General features: G+C 37.0%; 1 protein-coding gene across 1 annotated transcript; it reads left to right on the top strand.

Moving 5' to 3' along the window:
• Positions 1-1121: 1121 nt before the first annotated feature.
• LOC145014519 (uncharacterized) lies at positions 1122-1511 on the top strand. The gene is made up of 2 exons (XM_078972906.1): positions 1122-1317; positions 1381-1511. The coding sequence occupies exons 1-2, from the start codon at positions 1122-1124 to the stop codon at positions 1509-1511; spliced, it is 327 nt and encodes a 108-aa protein (XP_078829032.1).
• The last annotated feature ends 18774 nt before the right edge of the window (positions 1512-20285 follow it).

Genomic DNA, 20285 nt, shown 5'->3' with positions numbered 1-20285 from the left:
CCATGCAACTATAAAGCACTTACTTACCAAGAAAGATTTGAAGTCGAGGTTAGTACGGTGGATGCTGCTTATGCAAGAGTTAGATATTGAGATCAAAGATAAGATCGGGAAGGAGAACCTGGTCGCCGATCATTTGAGCCGAATAATTCAACCCAGAGATGCGACTCCCATCCATGACACATTCCCAGGAGAGCACATGTTTGCTATCCAAACACCACCTTGGTATGTGGATATATGTAATTTCATGGTCAAGGGAAAGTTCCCACCCAATCTCACGAGGTCACAAAGCGATAAGATCAAGAAAGATGCGAGAAGGTACATTTGGGATGATTCATACCTTTGGAAACATTGTGCAAATCAGGTAATAAGAAGATGTGTTGAAGAACATGAGGTACAATGTATCCTCAACTTTTGTCATAGTTATGCTTATGGAGGGCATTTTGGTCCATAAAGAACTGCCAGGAAAATTTTAGACTGTGGATTTTATTGGCCTCGACTCTTTCATGACTCTTACACTTTTTGTTAAAATTGTGAGAGATGTCAAATGACTGGCTCTTTGAGTTGTCGAAATCAAATGCCTTTGACCCCCATCTTGGTTTGTGAAATATTTGATATATGGGGTATTGATTTTATGGGTCCTTTTCCTTCATCCTTTGGGAATTTATACATCCTTTTGGTTGTTGAATATGTTTCCAAATGGGCAGAGGCAAAGGCAACAAGAACTAATGATGCTAAAGTTGTTGTAGGTTTTGTCAAGGCTAACATCTTATGTAGGTTTGGAACTCCAAAGCCTTGATCAGTGACAGATGCACACACTTCTGCAACAAAATTCTTAGATTAGTTCTCAAGAACTATGGAGTCCAAGGGTGTCCATAGCTTATAACGTGCAAACAAATGGACAAGCTAAAGTGTCAAACAGAGAAATCAAGTCCATACTTGAGAAGACAATGAACACAAACCGCAAAGATTGGAGATTAAGACTAGAAAATGCTCTTTGAGGTTACCGAACTGCATATAAAACTCCAATTGGGATGTCACCTTATAGACGTGTGTTTGGAAAAGCCTATCATCTCTATGTTAAACTAGAGCACAAAGCTTTCTGGGCTGTAAAAAAGCTAAACATGAAGATGAATGAAGCTGGTGTTCACCGAAAGTTAGAGATTCAAGAGTTGGAGGAAATAAGAAATGAAGCATTCGTGAGTTCATGCATCAATAAAGACAAGACCAAAGCATTCCATGATAAGTACCTCTCCTGTAAGACCTTCGAGATTGGCCAAAAGGTATTACTCTATGACTCTCGACTTAAATGGTTTTCCGGTAAGTTACGGTCCTGGTGGGTAGGACCAATCATTATTACTAGTGTATTTGAACATGGTGCAGTTGACATTAAGAGTAACAAAACTGGAAAAATGTTCAAAGTTAATGGCCACATGTTAAAGGTAGTTTATGAAGGTTTCCAAGAGAAAGACATGGAGGTTTATCGCTTGGAATTCCCTGACTACATTGAGTAAATCTAAAGGGAAAAGTCGAGCCAAAAACTTGAAACAAGGGCAGCTAACTGAGAGGCAACTCGGGAGTATTTCTTTTCATTTTCCTTATTTTACTTTATCTCTTTTGTGTTGCGATGTTTTTGAGTCTTTTCGAGGGTCCCGTACAAATAATTTTCCTATCTAATGGTCGAAAGTAAATTGTTAAAAAAAATCGTGATTTTTTGATGTTAACAGAAAGAAAATGCATGGTCTCACATAAAATCGCATGGGCTAGCTCTAAAACACATGGCCTTATTTTTTAACCCATGCATGCGCTTCGAGGTTTTTAAAGAAAAAATATTTTGGCACGGGCTAACAAAAAAACGCATGGACTAAGCTACGAAACGCACGGCCTATGGGTCAACCGTCCGTCTGTGTCGCACTTCTCCAAAAAAGAACGCACGACGAGGATTTGCAAATCACATGGGTCAAGAGAAAAAAAACACATGGCCTATCCTAGACCGTGCGTTCCGAGTGTCAACCTAATAGAGAAATGCACAGGTGGTGTGTCCAATTCACTGGCTCCCGAGGATCCAGAAAAGCTCACGACCACATCTCAAAAACTCACGAGCAAGCTTTTGGATCATACACTTCCATGCGATTTGGTAATGCGTCTTAATCGACTCTTGCTCCTCTCTAAACCCATCTTCGGCCGATAATACTCCAAACCCAAGTCCAGGTTCGATTTCTACCCTTTAATCTGAGATTAAGGCACAAAGGTATGTTATTATGGGTTCCTAACTTCACTTCATTCATCATCTAAATCGAATTCATCCATTATTTGGTAAAAATTAGGTTTTTCTTCATAAACCCTAGTTCTTGATTTGTAAAGTTTGAATTGATTCTTTTATTGGGTTTCAAAATTCTTGTACAGGGTTTGAAGAATAAGCTTGGTTAGGTGCTTTTGGAAGGAATATTGGAAGCTTTCATCTCCAATTGGGCATTCCACGATTGAAGAGTTCAAGCTTTCTTGAGGTTGAAGATGAAGTGAACAATACAAGCCAACACCACAAATTCAAGCGTTTGAACGATACATTCCTTCCATATCTTAATTTTTACGCATTGATTTTAAGTTTGTTTGGCTAGAATTGTTGTGAATTTGTTCTTGTGCTTCATATAATTGTTAATTTGTGCTTGTCTAGTTGTGTTCTAGTCTTTGGTCACCACCTTTCTGTCATAAATCCGGTTTGTCATCATCCCAAAACGCAAAAATCCAAAGCCAAAAGAACCATTCGAATCCAAATATGGTGTCACAAGCATTATTCACAATTGTCTTGAGCACCGTGACCGATTCCTTCACCTGAAGAACCGCAAATATTCTCAACAACAGTTTGTAGATATTCCCATTCTCCAAGAACTAGGAGTTTATGATGGCATCCTTAGATTGTTTAGTAACATCGGTTGGGAGAAACTTCTCACTTTGGAACCAATGGAATTGTATAAAAACACAACCATTGAATTCTTAGAATCTTTGGAATTCAATGACAATGCCAAAGGTTTCTCATTCCTTCTCATGCAGTTGCAATATTTCCCAAGTCTAAGCAATCTTAGTGGATTTTTTGGGATTTGCACATTTAATACTTATGGTCCCAACATAGGATACATGCGAGAGAAAAATACCCTTTTCAAAACTAAAGCCTTTTGGAAGGAAATAACAGGACTTGATATGTTTGAGGCTCGATCTGACAAAGCATCCCAAATCATTCATCCAGTCTTCAGGTTGGCCCTCTGAATTATTTCTAATATTGTCTTCCCCCAAGAAGACGTTAGCAGAACCGGTAAGAAGGAGCTAAAAATTCATTGGTGCATGGTCATCGGCTTGAAGAGGCCAGATTTCGGCGCCTTCCTGGCTTACAAACTTCACAAGGTCTCCACTAGCGATTCTGGCCCTATCCATTGTCGCGGGATTATCACTTATCTTGCCACCCGCCTTACTTGCGCCGAGCTTTTTGAGAGAAAATGCTCGAATCTCAAGAAAATCACTCAAGGCTCCAATACCATCACATCTAATGTCCTTGCAGCCTCATCTTTCTTTGGTAGATAAGGTGATGGTAGTCTCATGCGGTTGGTGTAGGGTGTGCTGCATTTCCATGTCCATGCTGGGGACTTCAGCTCTCTCCAACTCTAATAGGACATCACTCAGACTCGCTAGTGTCTACCAAAGAACACATCTACAAATTCATTTCCATGCATTTCCACGCCCATCCCTAGAGCTCCTGAGCAGCTGGTCGTCAACCACGAAGACAACATCCTTATTCCTCCCGCTCACTCCATTGCTCCCACTGCAGGGGGATCCATTTCTGTTGCCCCCAGTAGAGATAGCATGTTACTTCTACACCCGACGGCTGACTCAGTACCATGACACATACATGAGGTGTTTTGATCACATTTTGTTGCCAACATTTGTGCTGATTTGTCTGTAACCAACGCCTTCGTTCAACAATTTACACAAACAGTATAAGAAGTTATACAGTTCATGCAACGTTGCCCCCCCCCCCCCCCCCCCATGATCAGTAGGTTGCCCTACCCTCTCCGAGCATCGAGTACGATGCTAAATCTTAAGCTTGGGAAGGGGTCTTGGTACATTAGGTTCTAGTTTCCAAATGCATTTCATAAAAAAAAAAAACACAAAAAACACAAAAAAGATTAAAAAAAAAAGATTTTTACTTTTGTTATTTTCATTTTTTTTAATTGTTATTTTCATTTTTTTTCATGCATTCAGCTTAAGAAAATAATAATAATAAAATAAAATAATTAAAAAAAAAGATTTTTACTTTTCTTATTTTCATTTTTTTCACGCATTCATCTTAAAATAATAATAATAATAATAATAATAATAATAATAATAATAAAATAAATATATAAAAAAATCAATCTAAAGGAACCAAATCTTCTTGAATTAGTTGAAGTGGTAAATTAGTCATGACTTGAGATTAGAACTTGTTCGTTTTTCAATAAAGATCTTGAAGCAATAAAATCATACGAACACGTCTCCCGAAGCTACTCGTGCAAAACAAAAAATGATAAGGTCATCAATACCGAAGCATGACGACAGATATAGTTTAGCTCGTGGAACACACGACTAGTCTTATGAGTAGTAAGTGCTCATTTCACATCCAAACTCGAAATTCAAAAGAGCCATAAAATGAATATAAAATTTGAGTGACTCAAATTCTCCAGCGCTCTAAAAAGTCATTTCTACCTATTTCCTTCTAAATACACTTCTTGGGGATATTGTTTCCAGCTATACTTACAAGTGTTTGCACATTTACACCAGTCCCCCGAAAAATGTTTTAGAAGTCTCTCACGATAATAGATCGTGAGATGTCACAACAATAGAAAAAGCCAATGACGAAAATATAAGGAAATAAGCCTAGCCAACAAATTAAAAAGAGTATTATGCATTGTCTTAGCTTTTCATAAAAAAATAATGAAAAAAAATAAAAAAATATATATTTAAAAAATAAAAAGTATATATTATTAAGTTAATCTGTGACCTTTGGGACTCGAATCAGTAAACCCCGAGGGGTGTTCTACACCTAATTGCCTAAAGCTAAATTGTTTTGGACTGATTCGGTTGAAAGTTCGCTACACGGGTTCCATAGCAAGTCCTAAACTTAATAATAACAAAAAAAAAATTAGAGATATTTAGATATTCAAATAAAGCTACTATGTGGCCTTTGAGGTTCGGATAAGTAAACCTGATGGATTTCTTTGAATCTAGCACACTAAGGTCATCTGATCTGGATGTGTTGGCTGAAAGTCTGTTACATGGATTTCAAAAAAAGCCATGAGTTTTATTTGTAGGGAAATTATAATTATATGTTATGTGTGTGTATGTGTATATATATATATATATATATATATATATATATATATATATATATATATATATATATATATATATATATATATATATATATATATAAATGCTTATATTAGTTATAGTTTAATTGAACAATATGCATCGCTATATATACTCAAGTTAAAAAAAATGTTTGGCTGTCAAAAGATTCTCTTCGACTTGAACCTGAACTTATGACATCCGAATTGTCTATAAACTACTTTGACTGGTGTAAGTGGTTTGAAACATGTAACCTATCCGGATAAGTATTAGGGAATTTTTAGAAAATAATTTTTAGAAAAAGATTGTTGTTAATCAACAAATAGCTAGATACAGTCACTGTCATGCTTTGTAATATGAAAATGATTGAGCATTTTTGTTATAACATGTTTTCACGAGAGTAAGACCATAATTTGTTCCATGTGCTAACCAGATACTTGTAAAAGTGAACAAGTCATGTAACTTTTGATTTTGTTGAGTTGTGTTAGGGAGTGACTAAAAATATTGTTTTAAATGGTATATATCTTTGTGGGGTTAATGCCAAGTTATCTCAAGGCACGACAGGTACATCTTCGACTGTATGACTTAATGAGGTTAATTTGGATTGAATCTGTTCGTTTTGTTTTGTTTATTGCATTAATATTTGAATATATATATATATATATATATATATATATATGTAAATATATATATATATATATATATATATATATATATATATATATATATATATATATATATATTTGAATCTATGTTAATATTTTTGTACATATGTTATTTTCATTAAATTTTATTTTATTGCATGCATTAATTCTTAATTCCCTTTAAGTCCTTTTCGCTCATTCCGTTCTTTTCATTCATTCTTAAATTTTCTTTCATGCTTTCTTCCATGGCTTGAATTTATACTTTGATAGCTCCAAAAACTCTTTCAACTTTTCGGTAATTTCTCTCTCTTTTTTCATTTAACTCACTTTTTTTTTCACTCAAATCCTACATGCTTAAGCAAGGGCACTCAACCTCAAACTTTATCGGTTAAGGAATTAGTCTTAGTGCTATGGCTACTTAAGCTTTCCTGGATACATTTTTGGTACACGATGCTAAAATATTGCGATCCTCAAACTAAGCAAGGTTGTGTTTTGTCCCTTGATTTCACTAGAATAAAGGAGGCCACAAATGAGCTATAACGTATGTAGGCTCAACTAAACATTTGGGGTCCACAAAGAATCATCAAACACAATATTAGCATGGAATCCAAATTGCTTTTATGATAATTTTCTGAATTAACCCTAGCAATTTGTATGCAAAATTTTTTCAAATTTAAACCCAGGATTCTGATTTAACTAATGTAACCAACCCCCTACAAATATCCCACTCTTAATTTATGCAATGTCCCCATTACATGTTGAAACAATTAAAGAACATAAAAGTAAAAAAGAGAGAATTAGAATAAACTCCTCTGGGATAGAAGTTGTGAGGTTGATCTTCTTCACTTTAGATCATTCTTCAGTTGACTTCGGCATGGGAACAACTCATCCACGCCCTGGGTTTCAAAATCTCGTTTGGTTGATAGCTCTAAATATTCAGGAAAAAGCTTCTTGGAAAACTTGAAAAATGGACTTCAAACACTATTGCCAATACCCGCCTTGAATGGAATTAAATCGGAAACTTGAAAGGAAATTGACTGAGCAACTCGACGAGTTGTAAGTGAAGAATCGTCGAATTGGATCGTGACTCAGGAAGAAAACATGAATTTCCTCTAGAACTCGTCGAGTTTAGATGTGCACTCGGTGAGTTTAAGGTGCTGAACGTGAATTTTCTTCTTTTTTGCTTTAGTTCTAATTTTGTGGTCAAAGAGGGTATTAAGGTAATACACCTCCTTATACTCTTCAGTGACGAGACTCCTTTTAGAAAATATAAACATCAGACTTAACATATCACTTAAAGTCTTCTAATCTTCTCGTATACGATTCGACCCCTCACTTTATTCCCGTACGCTTTAATAAATTACTCTAATCCCACCCTAACTTCTGCAAAGATCAAAGACAAAAAACTACATAATAACAGGAAAAAAACATCAAATTAGTATTCCTACATTACCCTAATAAACTAGAAGTTTAGAAACAAACCAAACTAAACACATAAAATAAAAAGAAAAAGAAAAAGAAAAGCAAACTCTAATGACGGGTTGCCTCCCGCAAGCGCTTCTTTTTTGTGCGAGTCTTGAGCTGGACTCCTAACTTAATAAACTTCCAATAAACTCAATGCCAATCCATCCATTGCATTAAATATTTTCTTTGGACCAATTTGTAAAATTTGGCTCTTTTCTTTTAAAATTGGCCAAACAAGCTTGAATATATAAAACCCAAGAATTTTGACAAGGGTTGGGACCGGTTGGGTACTAATCAAAAACGGATCGCGCTTCATAAATTTCTTCAAAGTTGGAATAATCACCCGATGCTTCGAATCACAAACCGGAAATATAGGGGGCCATGTCGTGGTAATGGTCAAACCATAGGTTCGTTCCTACAATTTAGCTTGTTCTCGTTCTTCGTCTGACCCCTCTTCCAGCAACCTTTCTAGCTCCTCCAAGTCTCTTTCTGGATTAAATTCTTCATCTTGTAACTTTAGCTCTTGTAACTAAGATGTCCCTTGTGTGTGGGGCAAGATGTTATATAACCATCTTCCAAATTTCTTCAAATCTTCATCTGAGTCATACTCCTCATCTTCTTGCTCAATCTCCTGTACTACTTCCTCAAGAAAAGCATCAAGATTTGAAATATATATAATAAATAAAAATTAAAATTAAAATTAAACTATATAAAAAGATTAATCAATAAAATAAAAACGGTGACAAGTAGCAAATAAAATTAACTATTTGAATCGTTCCCCAACAACCGCGCCAAAAACTTGATGTGTGGAAAACGAACTAGATTTAATCCTACTAACTTAGACATAGAAACAAACACACGAAAGGCAGTGTACCTATCGATTAGCAGCTTAGTTCAGGTAAGTAGGGTATCGAACACACGGAATGGTAAACAATTAAGATTATTACTAATATCATCTAAATGAAACAAGTAAAAAAAGGGTTTTTCTCTAGTTTTACAAGACTAGAAACTGAAGCAACTACTTAAACTCTTTAACAAAGGATAATTAACAACTAAGGAGAAACAAAAGACAACTAGATTCAATAATGGAGGAGACTTCTGTTTAGGTTTGAATCATTTGTTCCTATGGTTGATTTTATGGAAAGTGCAATGGATTAATTGACTTTGGCTACCGATTATTGTGATTAGGTTCACATTTGCTATTACAAATCCTTAGAAAACAAATTAATTCAAGCAGTGATCAAGTGATTAAACTAATAGATTTCCTAGTTTATTGATTTGGGTTAAGTAAGACTTGTAATGAGCTAATCAAATATGCTAATTCAATTAAATCCTTGTTGATGGTTCGTCACACAAGCTCACACATTAACGTACCTATTTTCTAGTTAACCCTAGTTTCATGTTCGTTATTCCTAGGCATATAACAATGTTTTCACATAAATCATATGAGATTAGCAACTAAGAGATGTTCATGCAACTTAACTACTGGTTAATTTAAAGAAAATAGTTGTAATTAACACATAAGTTTCTTTAACAAGCTTAACAAAACAAAATCACCAAATTAAATTAATCCAATCATAAAATCAAACCATATTCATAAAATCATATATCCTAAACAGAAGTTATGAGTTTTTAGCTCATATCTACAGCATATAACAAACTAAAAACATAATCTAATGATTGAAACATGGTTCATGCAAAAGATTAAGATAAAATTAATGTGTTATCACCTTTTATCTTCTTCTAAATTGATATCTAAGTTGAAATCTCGAAAACCACAGCTTCTAAGGACCCTTCTGGCCTCCAAAAATCATCCTAAACTTCCCCCATTCGTTATGGTTTGAATGAGAAGTGTTTATATATATAAATTTTGAAAACAGGGGTGACTCGGCGAGTCTAGTGATCGACTTGGTGAGTCCATCACTTAAAATCCCGTGTACAACAAGTCAGCGTCCAAAATCATGAACTTTCTAATCAACTCGTCGAGTCGAGGACCAACTCGTCGCATCCTTTTGGAATCAACATTTTTCCAAAACACGAAAGTCGTCCGATATTATGTCTACTTTTCAGAACATTTTGAATCTTATCAATCGAAGTTACGGCTCATGAGATATGGCCAAAACACTGACGAGAGGTCAAGCTGGCAAGCAACATCCTTCTTTCTTCAAAATCCAACATCCAAGCTTCCAATTCCTAAATCCGCTTCCGTTTCCATCCAAGCATTTCATTGTTGCTGAAAAATGAAATTATAAACTAATTAAGCACCTTTTTTTCATTAAATGAAATAAAATCAACATAAAGTATTAAGATAATCCATGAATTTTATAACTAAATATGCCCATTTCATTTCTAGTTCTTGTTCAAAACATGTTGATTGCTTGACTTGAAACATATGATTTGCTGTTTGATTTGTGATTCTATTCTAGTGATTGTGTTTTTGTTCAAACTAGAATACTTGAATTTGATTTGTGTTTGCTGGGCCACTTTCATGAATTGAAAAAAATGATTGGTAACAAACACTAAGTTTGCTTATTGTAAAACATATATTACATGTTTTCACACTTCCGAGCGTATGAGAAGAAATGAACATTGTTAGGAAGCTTGTAGAAAACTTAATGCAATTTTTCAATACAATCTAAGAGCGTGTTTTGGTTGAATTAGTAAAGCTAGGTCTAGTCAAAGAGTGTGTTTTGGTTAGATAATTTGGCATGCGAGAGGTATTAGAGCGTGTTAATATCTTTTAGTACCAACTTAGAATAACAATCACAAATTACATCAAGTCATAATCAGCTTAAATGACAATATTGAGAACTAGAACTGGAAGCACTTTTATAACTTGTTTACAAATCTAGTTCATTTTCTGCATGTTTCAAAGTTGATTGTTATTTTCATTATTTTACTTTTGCAAAAATAAATCCCCTTTATGACCAAAGTAACTTGCACAAAGATGTATAGACTTGTATCCCGTGTCTCTGTGGTTTAACCCTGCTTGCCTTGTGCTACTCTTAATCTATTAAAGCAATGTATGTAGAGACTGTTGTACCCCTATTATTTGTTGGGTTTGACACGCCTGACACTCTACAACTCATCCTTTGCATTAAGTATTTGTGACTCCATTAGAGGTGCATCACTTGGGGCACTAAGCTTTCAAGAGTCAAGGATCTTCAAATGTACTCTTCTTATTACATTATAACAAGTGAGGTAATTTTCTATCCCTATTTTCATTGTGAATTTCGAAAATAGTATGCTATGTAACGACCTAATTTTTCAAAGAAAATTTTCATTTTTATTTAATCAAACACATTTGCATAAACCATGAAATCCCAAAACAATTGTTTTCAAATCCACATTCATTACAACTTTATTGAAAAACATCAGAGTGTCCCATAGAATACAAATGAGAGGGAGAGTGCAAGCCACACCATCATGCCTTGCCTTTGCCCTTAGACTCAGATGTACCTAGAAAAAAATCCACAAACGGTTAGTTGAAAGCTTAGTAAGTTCCCCAGAGCATACCAACACACAAACCACATACAACATATCATACTAGCTAAAACAGTTATACATATCACATAAGCCATGTATACCAACATATAAGGAAGCACTGGAAACCCTCCAGGGTCTTATTCTAGGTGCCATAGGAACCCCCACATGGTCTTATCCCAATGCCTAAGGGAACTCCCCAAGGTCTTTGACCTAGGATGCCAGGGAAACCCTCCAAAGTCTTACACCTAAGTGCCTTGGGACCCCCCCTGAAGTCTTTGTCCTAGGATGCCGTAGAAACACTCCGCGATCTTATACCTAAGTGCCTTGGGAACCCCCAAGGTCTTCCATAAAAGATACATAGAAACAACTAGTGCATGCAATATCACATAACCCAAATATCATATATGAAACAATTAATGTGCTAGCCTTGGTGCCATCGATCAATTGGTATGGTGAGGAGACTCACCTCTGTCCGAAGAATCCCAAAACTGCTCTCCTAACTGTCTGTAACCTTCCATACTGAATAATAATATTAACCCTTGTTAGAACATCACATAATCAAAGGGAAACCCAATCCCTATGTCACTTCATAAAGGCCTAAATATCCTTTCATTGTTAATGGGCCCAAAGTCCATGTCCAAAAATCGTTACTGGGCCCCTTGGCCTAATATGGCCCTACCATAACATCAATGGCCCAAAACAGATAAAATTGCCTACTATTACCACAATGCGACCAAGTCCAATAACCAAATGAGACCCAACGGCTCAAAGGCCTAAAACAGTTCCACGCCCATATGTGGTGTGTACGCTTAGCGTACCACCCTGTTACACGCAGCGTACTGGGTCTCTGGGACTTACACGCATCATAAGCTTTGTTATGCCTAGTGTACTAACTGATTAAGCACTTTCTTTATTAAAAGCTTATTACCCGATTCCCTTATGTCCAAAAGTTAGATCTAGGCTTATTAAGATGTCCTAGGGCATAAAGTTGGCAACTTTGTGCCTCTGCATGACTTATATGCTCCCAACACCCCCATTAAGACCTTTCCAAGGTCCTTAACCTATGCATGAGATCAAAACACCCGCAAAGACTCCATCATTATGTTGCAAACGGACCAAAGGACCTCAGATCTGTCCCTTCCATCTTCTGGAGTTGCTCAACTCACAAGAAGAGGTCTGAAATCAACAAAAGGGCCAAAACTAGAAAACCCTAGCTAGATCTAGTGATTTTGTGGAAAGATGCAAGCTTTATACCTCCAGAAGCTCCTCAAGGTCGACTATATGTAGATTCTTGAAGTCCAAGGCCACTCCAAGCTTGTTTGACAACATCTTCTTCTTGAATGAACACTATAAGGACCACAAATGCATTCTTAAAGCTCAAATGTACTCACAAATGGTACTAGGGTTTCATGAGATGTTTGAAGGTGAAATGGGCTGATGAGGGTGAGGCTCAAATGAGTTAAGGGTGTTTACAAAGGCCATAAGTCCGAAAATTAGGGTTTGGATATTCGGCACGTACGCCCAATGTACGTGTTGCCCCTCCGTGATCACCCATGTGTAGTACGCTAAGTGTTCTCATAAGTACGCACAACATACTTAAGGGACTAATATGCTAAAATTGAATTTCTTAAAGGGTTTCAAAGTCATACCTGTTTTGGAGTGTTACAACTCTCCCTTACTTGAACTAGACTTCGTCCTCGAAGTCTGTAGCTATGAATAGATCGGGATAATGCTCTTGCATCTCCTACTCCGGCTCCCAAGTCCATTCAGAGCCTCTTCGGTGCTGCCATTACACATTTACCAGCTTCACCTCCTTGTTTTGAAGACCCTTTGTCTTCCTATCTAATATGGCAAATGACCTCTCGACATTGTTCAGGTTCTCATCCATCTGAATATCGACCAACGAAATGACCGCGAACTCATCAATGACACATTTCCGAAGCTGAGACACGTGGAAGATGTTGTGAATCTGGCTATGCTGCTCCGCCAGATCCATGTGATATGCCATCTTGCCGACCATGGCAGGGTTCCTGAATGGGCCTATGAACCGAGGCCCCAGCTTGCTCCTCTTCTGAAACCAGATAATTCCTTCCAGGGCGAAACCTTTAGCAACCCAAAATCCCCCACCGGAAGCTCAAGATTCAATCACCATTGGTCAAAATAACTTTTTTGATGGCTCTGCATGACCTTCAGCCAGTCGCGCACCTGTTGAATCAGTCTGGTAGTCTTGAGCACTACCTTAGTGTTCCCCATGACCCGGTGCCCAACCACATCCCAACAGACTGGGGTCCGGGACCTCCGACCATATAAAATCTCGAATGGATCTCGGGCGATACTTGCATGATAATTGTTGTACGAAAACTCTAATAGTTGGATGTATGTGTACCAACTTCCTCCAAAATCCAGTACGCATACTCGAAGCATGTCTTCTAGTTTCTGGATTGTCCTTTTGCTATGGTCGTCGGTCTGGGGGTGGTTCGCCGTGCTAAAATATAGATGAGTGCCCAGTTCCTCGTGGAACTTCTTCTAGAACCTGGAGGTAAACCAAACATCCCTATCAAAGACTATAGACACCAGCACCCTATGTCTAGCCACCACCTCTTGTACATAAATATCCGCCAACTTCTCCTTGGATATACTCTCAGAAATAGGAATGAAGTGGGCACTATTCGTCAGTCTGTCTACGATCAACCATATGGCATCCACACCCCTCGCCGTCTTAGGTAACTTCGTGATGAAGTCCATAGTGATCTCTTCCCATTTCCACATGCGAATGGGTAGTGGCTGTACCCTGCCATGAGGTCACTGATTGTAACGCTTGTAGATCCGCACTAGTCAAATTAGGGATAATAGGAGTCGAAAATGACATTTTGACAAAAGATTATTTAGAATAAATAATCTTAACGAATTTGTAGAATATGTATCAAGGGTTCTGTATATATAAAGAATGCCAAAATCCGAGTTATAACGAAGAAGTTATGGCCCGTCGAACTTTTACAGCAAAACCGGCACAGCACCGGGAAGCGTAAAAAGTGAATTTACGATAGAAGACTTTTTAGCCTTAGTAGTCTAAACCAAAGTCGTACAGTATGTTAAAACAAGAAAATCCATAAAAAGAATGCCCAAATCTGACTTCGTATGAGGAAGTTATGATTTTTCAAAGTTTCGGCTTAGTAGTGTACAGCCCGAAACTCGAATTTTAGTTCGAGCGGTTTTTGGCTTACACGACCAAAATGAGAGTTGAATATCTCATCAATAGGAACTCAATAGTAAAAATACAGACAAAAATGGAGTCCTTATGAAGGAGTTAGGAATTCTTTGCGGTCATTTAGCAGTCTAATCTCCTCGTACTGTTAAATTTAATATCGGTCGAGAACTAGCCGATGGAGTCTAAATGAAAGTTGTAGATCTTGTTTTTACCTACGCGTGGAAAAAATGAGCGTTGAAAATGGAGCTTGTATGCGAAATTTACGGGGTTTAGAAGATGGAAGGGTGTTGTTGTAAAAGGGGTGATGTGGCTGAATATAGGCCAAGGCTTTCTCTCCAAGAAAAGCCATATGGTGACAACACGTGGCACCGACTCAGCGAGTCCGTCAGGATTTCACCCTATAAATAGAGTTTCCGGGTTCCCTTATTTCTTCACCCCTCAACCCTCTTCTCTCTCTCTCTCTCTATACTCTCTCTCTAAGCTCCCTAACCCCCTCCCCCCCCCCCCCCCCCCGCGCCCAAAGCCTAGGGTAACTCCCTAGCACGAGACGGAAGCCTCGGAGCGCCTGACGGCTCTGAGAAAAGAGCCTTTCGGATTTGTAACGCTGCTCCAGCGAAACCCGGTTTTGCGAAAAAACCCGCTGTAAGTGAGCTACGCCTACGCTATTTTTAATACAGCTTCTAATTAATTATAATAACATTATTAAGACCTTAAAACAATTATTTGGTCTATTATTATGAGTTATATAGTGTTTTTTAACGCTTATATAATAATAATAACAACTAGAGTATTAAATTAGTCTCGGTAAATACTAAACTAAACCCTAGTGGTATTGATACTAGGTTTTGTCAAGGGAAAATTGTTTTGAGATAACGAAGTGCTGTCTGAATACCGAGTCACCACCCAATCAAGTGAGTGCATAGTCCCTTTCATGAACATGATTTTAATACAAGTATTGATTGAAGTATTAATTATATGTTTATATGCGAGTTAATTGATGTTCCATGAAATATGTGTTAAAGAACATACTTGATTATATATGATGATTTAGGATAAAGGGTAGACCTACATTAATTATAATGAATATTGGGTAGTATTTTCTTACGAGTACAAGTGAGTTATACTCATAGAATTGAACTTTAGTATATGTCATTTATCCGGGAGTATGGATTAAGACACAGTCAGTTGTCCTTAGTCCGGGAGTATGGATTAAGACATAGTCATTCGCCCCTAGTCCGAGAGTATGGATTAGGCATAGTCATTCATCATTAATCCGTGACAATGGATTAGTCATTCGTCCCTAGTCCGAGAGTATGGATTAGGCATAACCATTTGTCATTAATCTGAGAGTATGGATTAGGTAAAACCGTTCATTTCTGATCCGGGAGTATGGATTAGGTAAAACAGTTAAACTTAGGTTTGAGAGTACGGATAGTCTCGTTGTGAGGATCGACGGGGTGGGATAAGAGTTGCTTATACATATATGGTGAAATTGTATATTTTGTGAGTTCTAAATTATATATATATATATATATATATATATATATATATATATATATATATATATATGATATAACATTGTGGGATTGAAATCCCTATGTACTCATCAGGTTTCCCAACCTGACCCACTCAGTTTATTTTTATCACACATGTTGATACGAAGCTACTTTACACTGAGAGATTTAAAAGAGATGTAGATCACTAGTGTAAATAAATGTAAGTTTTGTTTATGCTTATGTTTCTGTATTGACGATGACATCCCAAATGTTTTAAAATGAATAAAAATACTTTTCTTCGGAAATGCTTTGATAACGTATTTATCATGATTTACTGGGAATAAATTCCACATAGTTTTTATTAAAAGAGATACTCTGATTTTTAGAAAGCATAAACAAAATCGGTCTTTTCTGGCTGTGAAAATGGGGATGTAACAGTTGGTATCAGAGCATTAGTTTAAGCGAACTAGGAATAAGGATTTATTTGTAAAGTTAAACTTAGAATGTTAAGCGATGATCATGAGGAGTGTGTCTAATATATTTTATTTTATGAAGTACACCTGAATAGACACAAGCACTAGCTTAATTAGGGAAGATGCCTAAAATGCTTTTATGTGCTAAATGATTTGTGATGCTTTATGCTATCGTTTGATCGGATCTATGGTCTGTTGCCGACCAAATCTTGAAATTTTATGTGCTTAGGTTTCTAAACGTTTAATTATGATATTAGAACTGACTTGTAACTTTTTGGACTAATAAGGAGGAATACGCGTCTAATTCTTCCTCTATCTATATTCTCATCTCGATACACCAAACGCCTGCTTTGGAGAATAGAATGTCATGATAAGGACTCATAGAGAGTTGAGTAATAGAGGAAATGAAAAGGCTTATGATAGTGAATGACACCTATCGGAAGATATCATAAGAGTGGTATCTTGACTTTAGAATATGTCATGAAGTACGTTTAAAGGAGTACAGTACGTCTGAAGTACACCTTCGATTGGCAGGATTATGGAATGATTGGTGTAATTCATGAAGTTGACCCATCGTATGGCATTTCCACCAAGCTGAAGTAGAATCGATGATTGAAGATATGCATGGAAGAAGTCCTAGTAGAATCTAGGGAAAATTTTGTGATTGTTTGGACACATTTTTATGTGTTAAAATTGTTTTTGTGATAATAACTTGGAAAACTGCGAGACAATACTTCGGACGAGTATGAGTAGGTGTGAAAGGTAGTAAAGGCCTATACTACCGGAAGCACAGGACTCACGCATGGATCAGGGAAAGTCACAAGGTTACCAGGAAGCCAGTAATTGATTCCATTTTATTCAAATATTTCGTTACCATCATTTTGGTAATGACTAAGAAGATTATTGTTATTCTGACCCTAGTGGTCATATCAAATTGAGTTTGACTACGACGAGTATGTTACGTGGTTCTGAGAACCAAGTTCGATATAGCACCTGAGTTAAGCCATAAGAATTAATCAAAGCGATTAGTAGAGATATCATGACGGTTGCTTGTAGCTAGAAATTCTACCTTTTCAGATGAGATTAGAACATGAAGGAAAGTATAGTGTGTTCTGGAAGACTTTAAGAGACCTGAGTCTAAGTGTAGCAACATACGATGATAGGTCATTAGAATATGACACATCATTCCATTGTAGTAATAAAAGAATTTATCTTAAGTTCGTATCCAGTGAGGATCAAGATTGTGACTTGAAGGTCATAATTTGGAGTCTAACGTGAGATAGGGAGCAAGTGCAAGATCGAGCACCGCTTGCAGTCAAGGAGTCCAAGAGTTAGATACTATTCGAAGAAACAAGGAAGTTATGATTATTACTTAGGATGAAGATATAACGTATGGAGTCATTATATTTTCATGTTTCATTGATGATTCCGGTATGTATTCATCCTAAGGGGGAGATAAATGTAACGCCCGTAGATCTGGGTTAGTCAAATTAGGGATAATGGGAGTCGAAAATGACATTTCGAAAAAATATTATTTAAAATAAATAATCTTAACGAATTTGTAGAATATGTCTCAAGGGTTCCGTATATATAAAGAATGCCGAAACCCGAGTTATAACGAAGAAGTTATGGCCCATCGAACTTTTACAGCAAAACCGACACATCACCGGGAAGCGCAAAAAGTGAATTTACGATAGAAGAATTTTTAGCCTTAGTAGTCTAAACCAAAGTCATGGAGTATGTTAAAACGAGAAAAATCCATAAAATGAACGCCCAAATCTGATTTCGTATGAGGAAGTTATGATTTTTTAAAGTTTCGGCTTAGCAGTGTACAACCCGAAACTCGAATTTTAGTTCGAGCGGTTTTTGGCTTATACGACCAAAATGAGAGTTGAAGATCTCATTAATAGGAACTCAACAGTAAAAATACAGATGAAAACGGAGTCCGTATGAAGGAGTTACGAATTCTTCACAGTCATTTAATAGTCTAATCTCCTCGTACTATTAAATTTAAGATCGGTTGAGAATTTTCCGACTGACTCTAAATGAAAGTTGTAGATCTTGTTTTTACCTAGTCGAGGAAAAAATAACGTCGAAAATGGAGCTCGTATGCGAATGTTACGGGGTTTAGAAGTTGGAAGGGTGCTGCTGTAAAAAAGGTGACGTGGCTGAATATGGGCCAAGGCTTTCTCCCCAAGAAAAGCATCAGGAGATGACACGTGGCACCGACTCGACGAGTCCGTCAGGATTTCACCCTATAAATAGAGGTGCCGGCTTCCCTCATTTCCTCACCCCTCAACCCTCTTCTTTCTCTCTCTCTATACTCTCTCTCTAAGTTCCCTAACCCCCAAAGCCTAGGGTAACTCCCTAGCACGAGGCTGAAGACCCGGAGCGCCCGATGGCTCCGAGAAAAGAGCCTTTCGGCTCGGTAACGCTGCTCTAGTGAAGTCCGGTTTTGCGAAAAAACCTGCTGTAAGTGAGCTATGCCTACGCTATTTTTAATACAGCTTCTAATTAGTTATAGTAACATTATTAGGACCTTAAAACAATTATTTGGGGTATTATTATGAGTTATATAGTGTTGTTTAATGCTTATATAATAATAATAACAACTAGACTATTAAATTAGTCTCGGTAAATACTAAACTAAACCCTAGTGGTATTGATACTAGGTTTTGTCAAGGGAAAATTGTTTTGAGATAACGAAGTGTTGTTTGAGTATCGAGTCACCACTTAATCAAGTGAGTGCATAGTCCCTTTCATGAACATGATTTTAATACAAGTATTGATTGAAGTATTAATTATATGTTTATGTGCGTGTTAACTGATGTTGCCTGAAATAGGTGTTAAAGAACATACCTGATTATATATGATGATTTAGGATAAAGGGTAGACCTAAATTAATTATGATGAATATTGGGTAGTATTTTCTTACGAGTACAAGTGACTTATACTTAGAGAATAGAACTTTAGTATATGTCATTTATCTGGGAATATGGATTAAGACACAGTCAGTTGTCCTTAGTCCGGGAGTATGGATTAAGAGATAGTCATTCGTCCCTAGTCCGAGAGTTTGGATTAGGCATAGTCATTCGTCGTTAATCCGAGAGTATGGATTAGTCATTCGTCCCTAGTCCGAGAGTATGGATTAGGCATAACCATTCATCATTAATCTGAGAGTATAGATTAGGTAAAGCCATTCATTTCTGATCTGGGAGTATGGATTATGTAAAACGGTTAAACTTTGGTTTGAGAGTATGGATAGTTTCATTGTGAGGATCGACGGGGTAGGATAAGAGTTGCTTATACATATATGGTGAATTTGTATATTTTGTGAATTCTAAATTATATATATGATATAACATTGTGGGATTGAAATCCCTATGTACTCACCAGGTTTCCCAACCTGACCCACTCAGTTTATTTGTATCACAGATATCGATATGAAGCTACTTGACACTGAAAGATTTAAAAGAGATGTAGATCACTAGTGTAAATAAATGTAAGTTCTGTTTATGCTTATGTTTTGATATTGACGATGACATCCCAAATGTTTTAAAATGAATACAAATACTTTTCTTCGGAAATGCTTTGATAACGTATTTATCATGATTTATTGGGAACAAATTCCGCAACGTTTTTATTAAAAGTGGTACTCTGATTTTTATAAAGCATAAAAAAAATCGGTCTTTTCTAGCCGTGAAAATGGGGATGTCACACTGATGCTCGATCTTCACCTTCCTGCAGGTCAAGCACCACTCCACGAAGCAGGCGATCTCCCGCTTCATGCAGCATCACCAATAACTCAGTCTCAAGCGCCTATACATTTTTGTAGCCCCTAAATGTATAGAGAACTTAGACTTGTGTGCCTCCTCTAATATCCTTTGTCTCACTCCCCCAGTCACCGGTACTCACACTCGGCCACACTGCGTCAAGAGGCCACGACTATCCTTAACAAACAAAGGATATTGTCCCCGTATTTTCTCTATCTTCCAATTCTCTTTCTTCACTCCCTCAACCTACGCCTATTTGAACATATCCAATAAGGGAGAAATCACCATCATCCTCATACAAATGTTCCCAATCGGGGACCCCGCCGTCTTGCAGTTCAACGCATCGGTCACAACGTTGGCCTTCCCTG

The sequence above is a fragment of the Lactuca saligna genome, chromosome 1 (assembly GCF_052625555.1).
Source record: "Lactuca saligna cultivar CGN05327 chromosome 1, ASM5262555v1, whole genome shotgun sequence".
Classification (NCBI taxonomy): Eukaryota; Viridiplantae; Streptophyta; class Magnoliopsida; order Asterales; family Asteraceae; genus Lactuca; species Lactuca saligna.
Note: the sequence above shows the minus strand (reverse complement) of the source record. Positions and strands in the feature narration are given on the sequence as shown.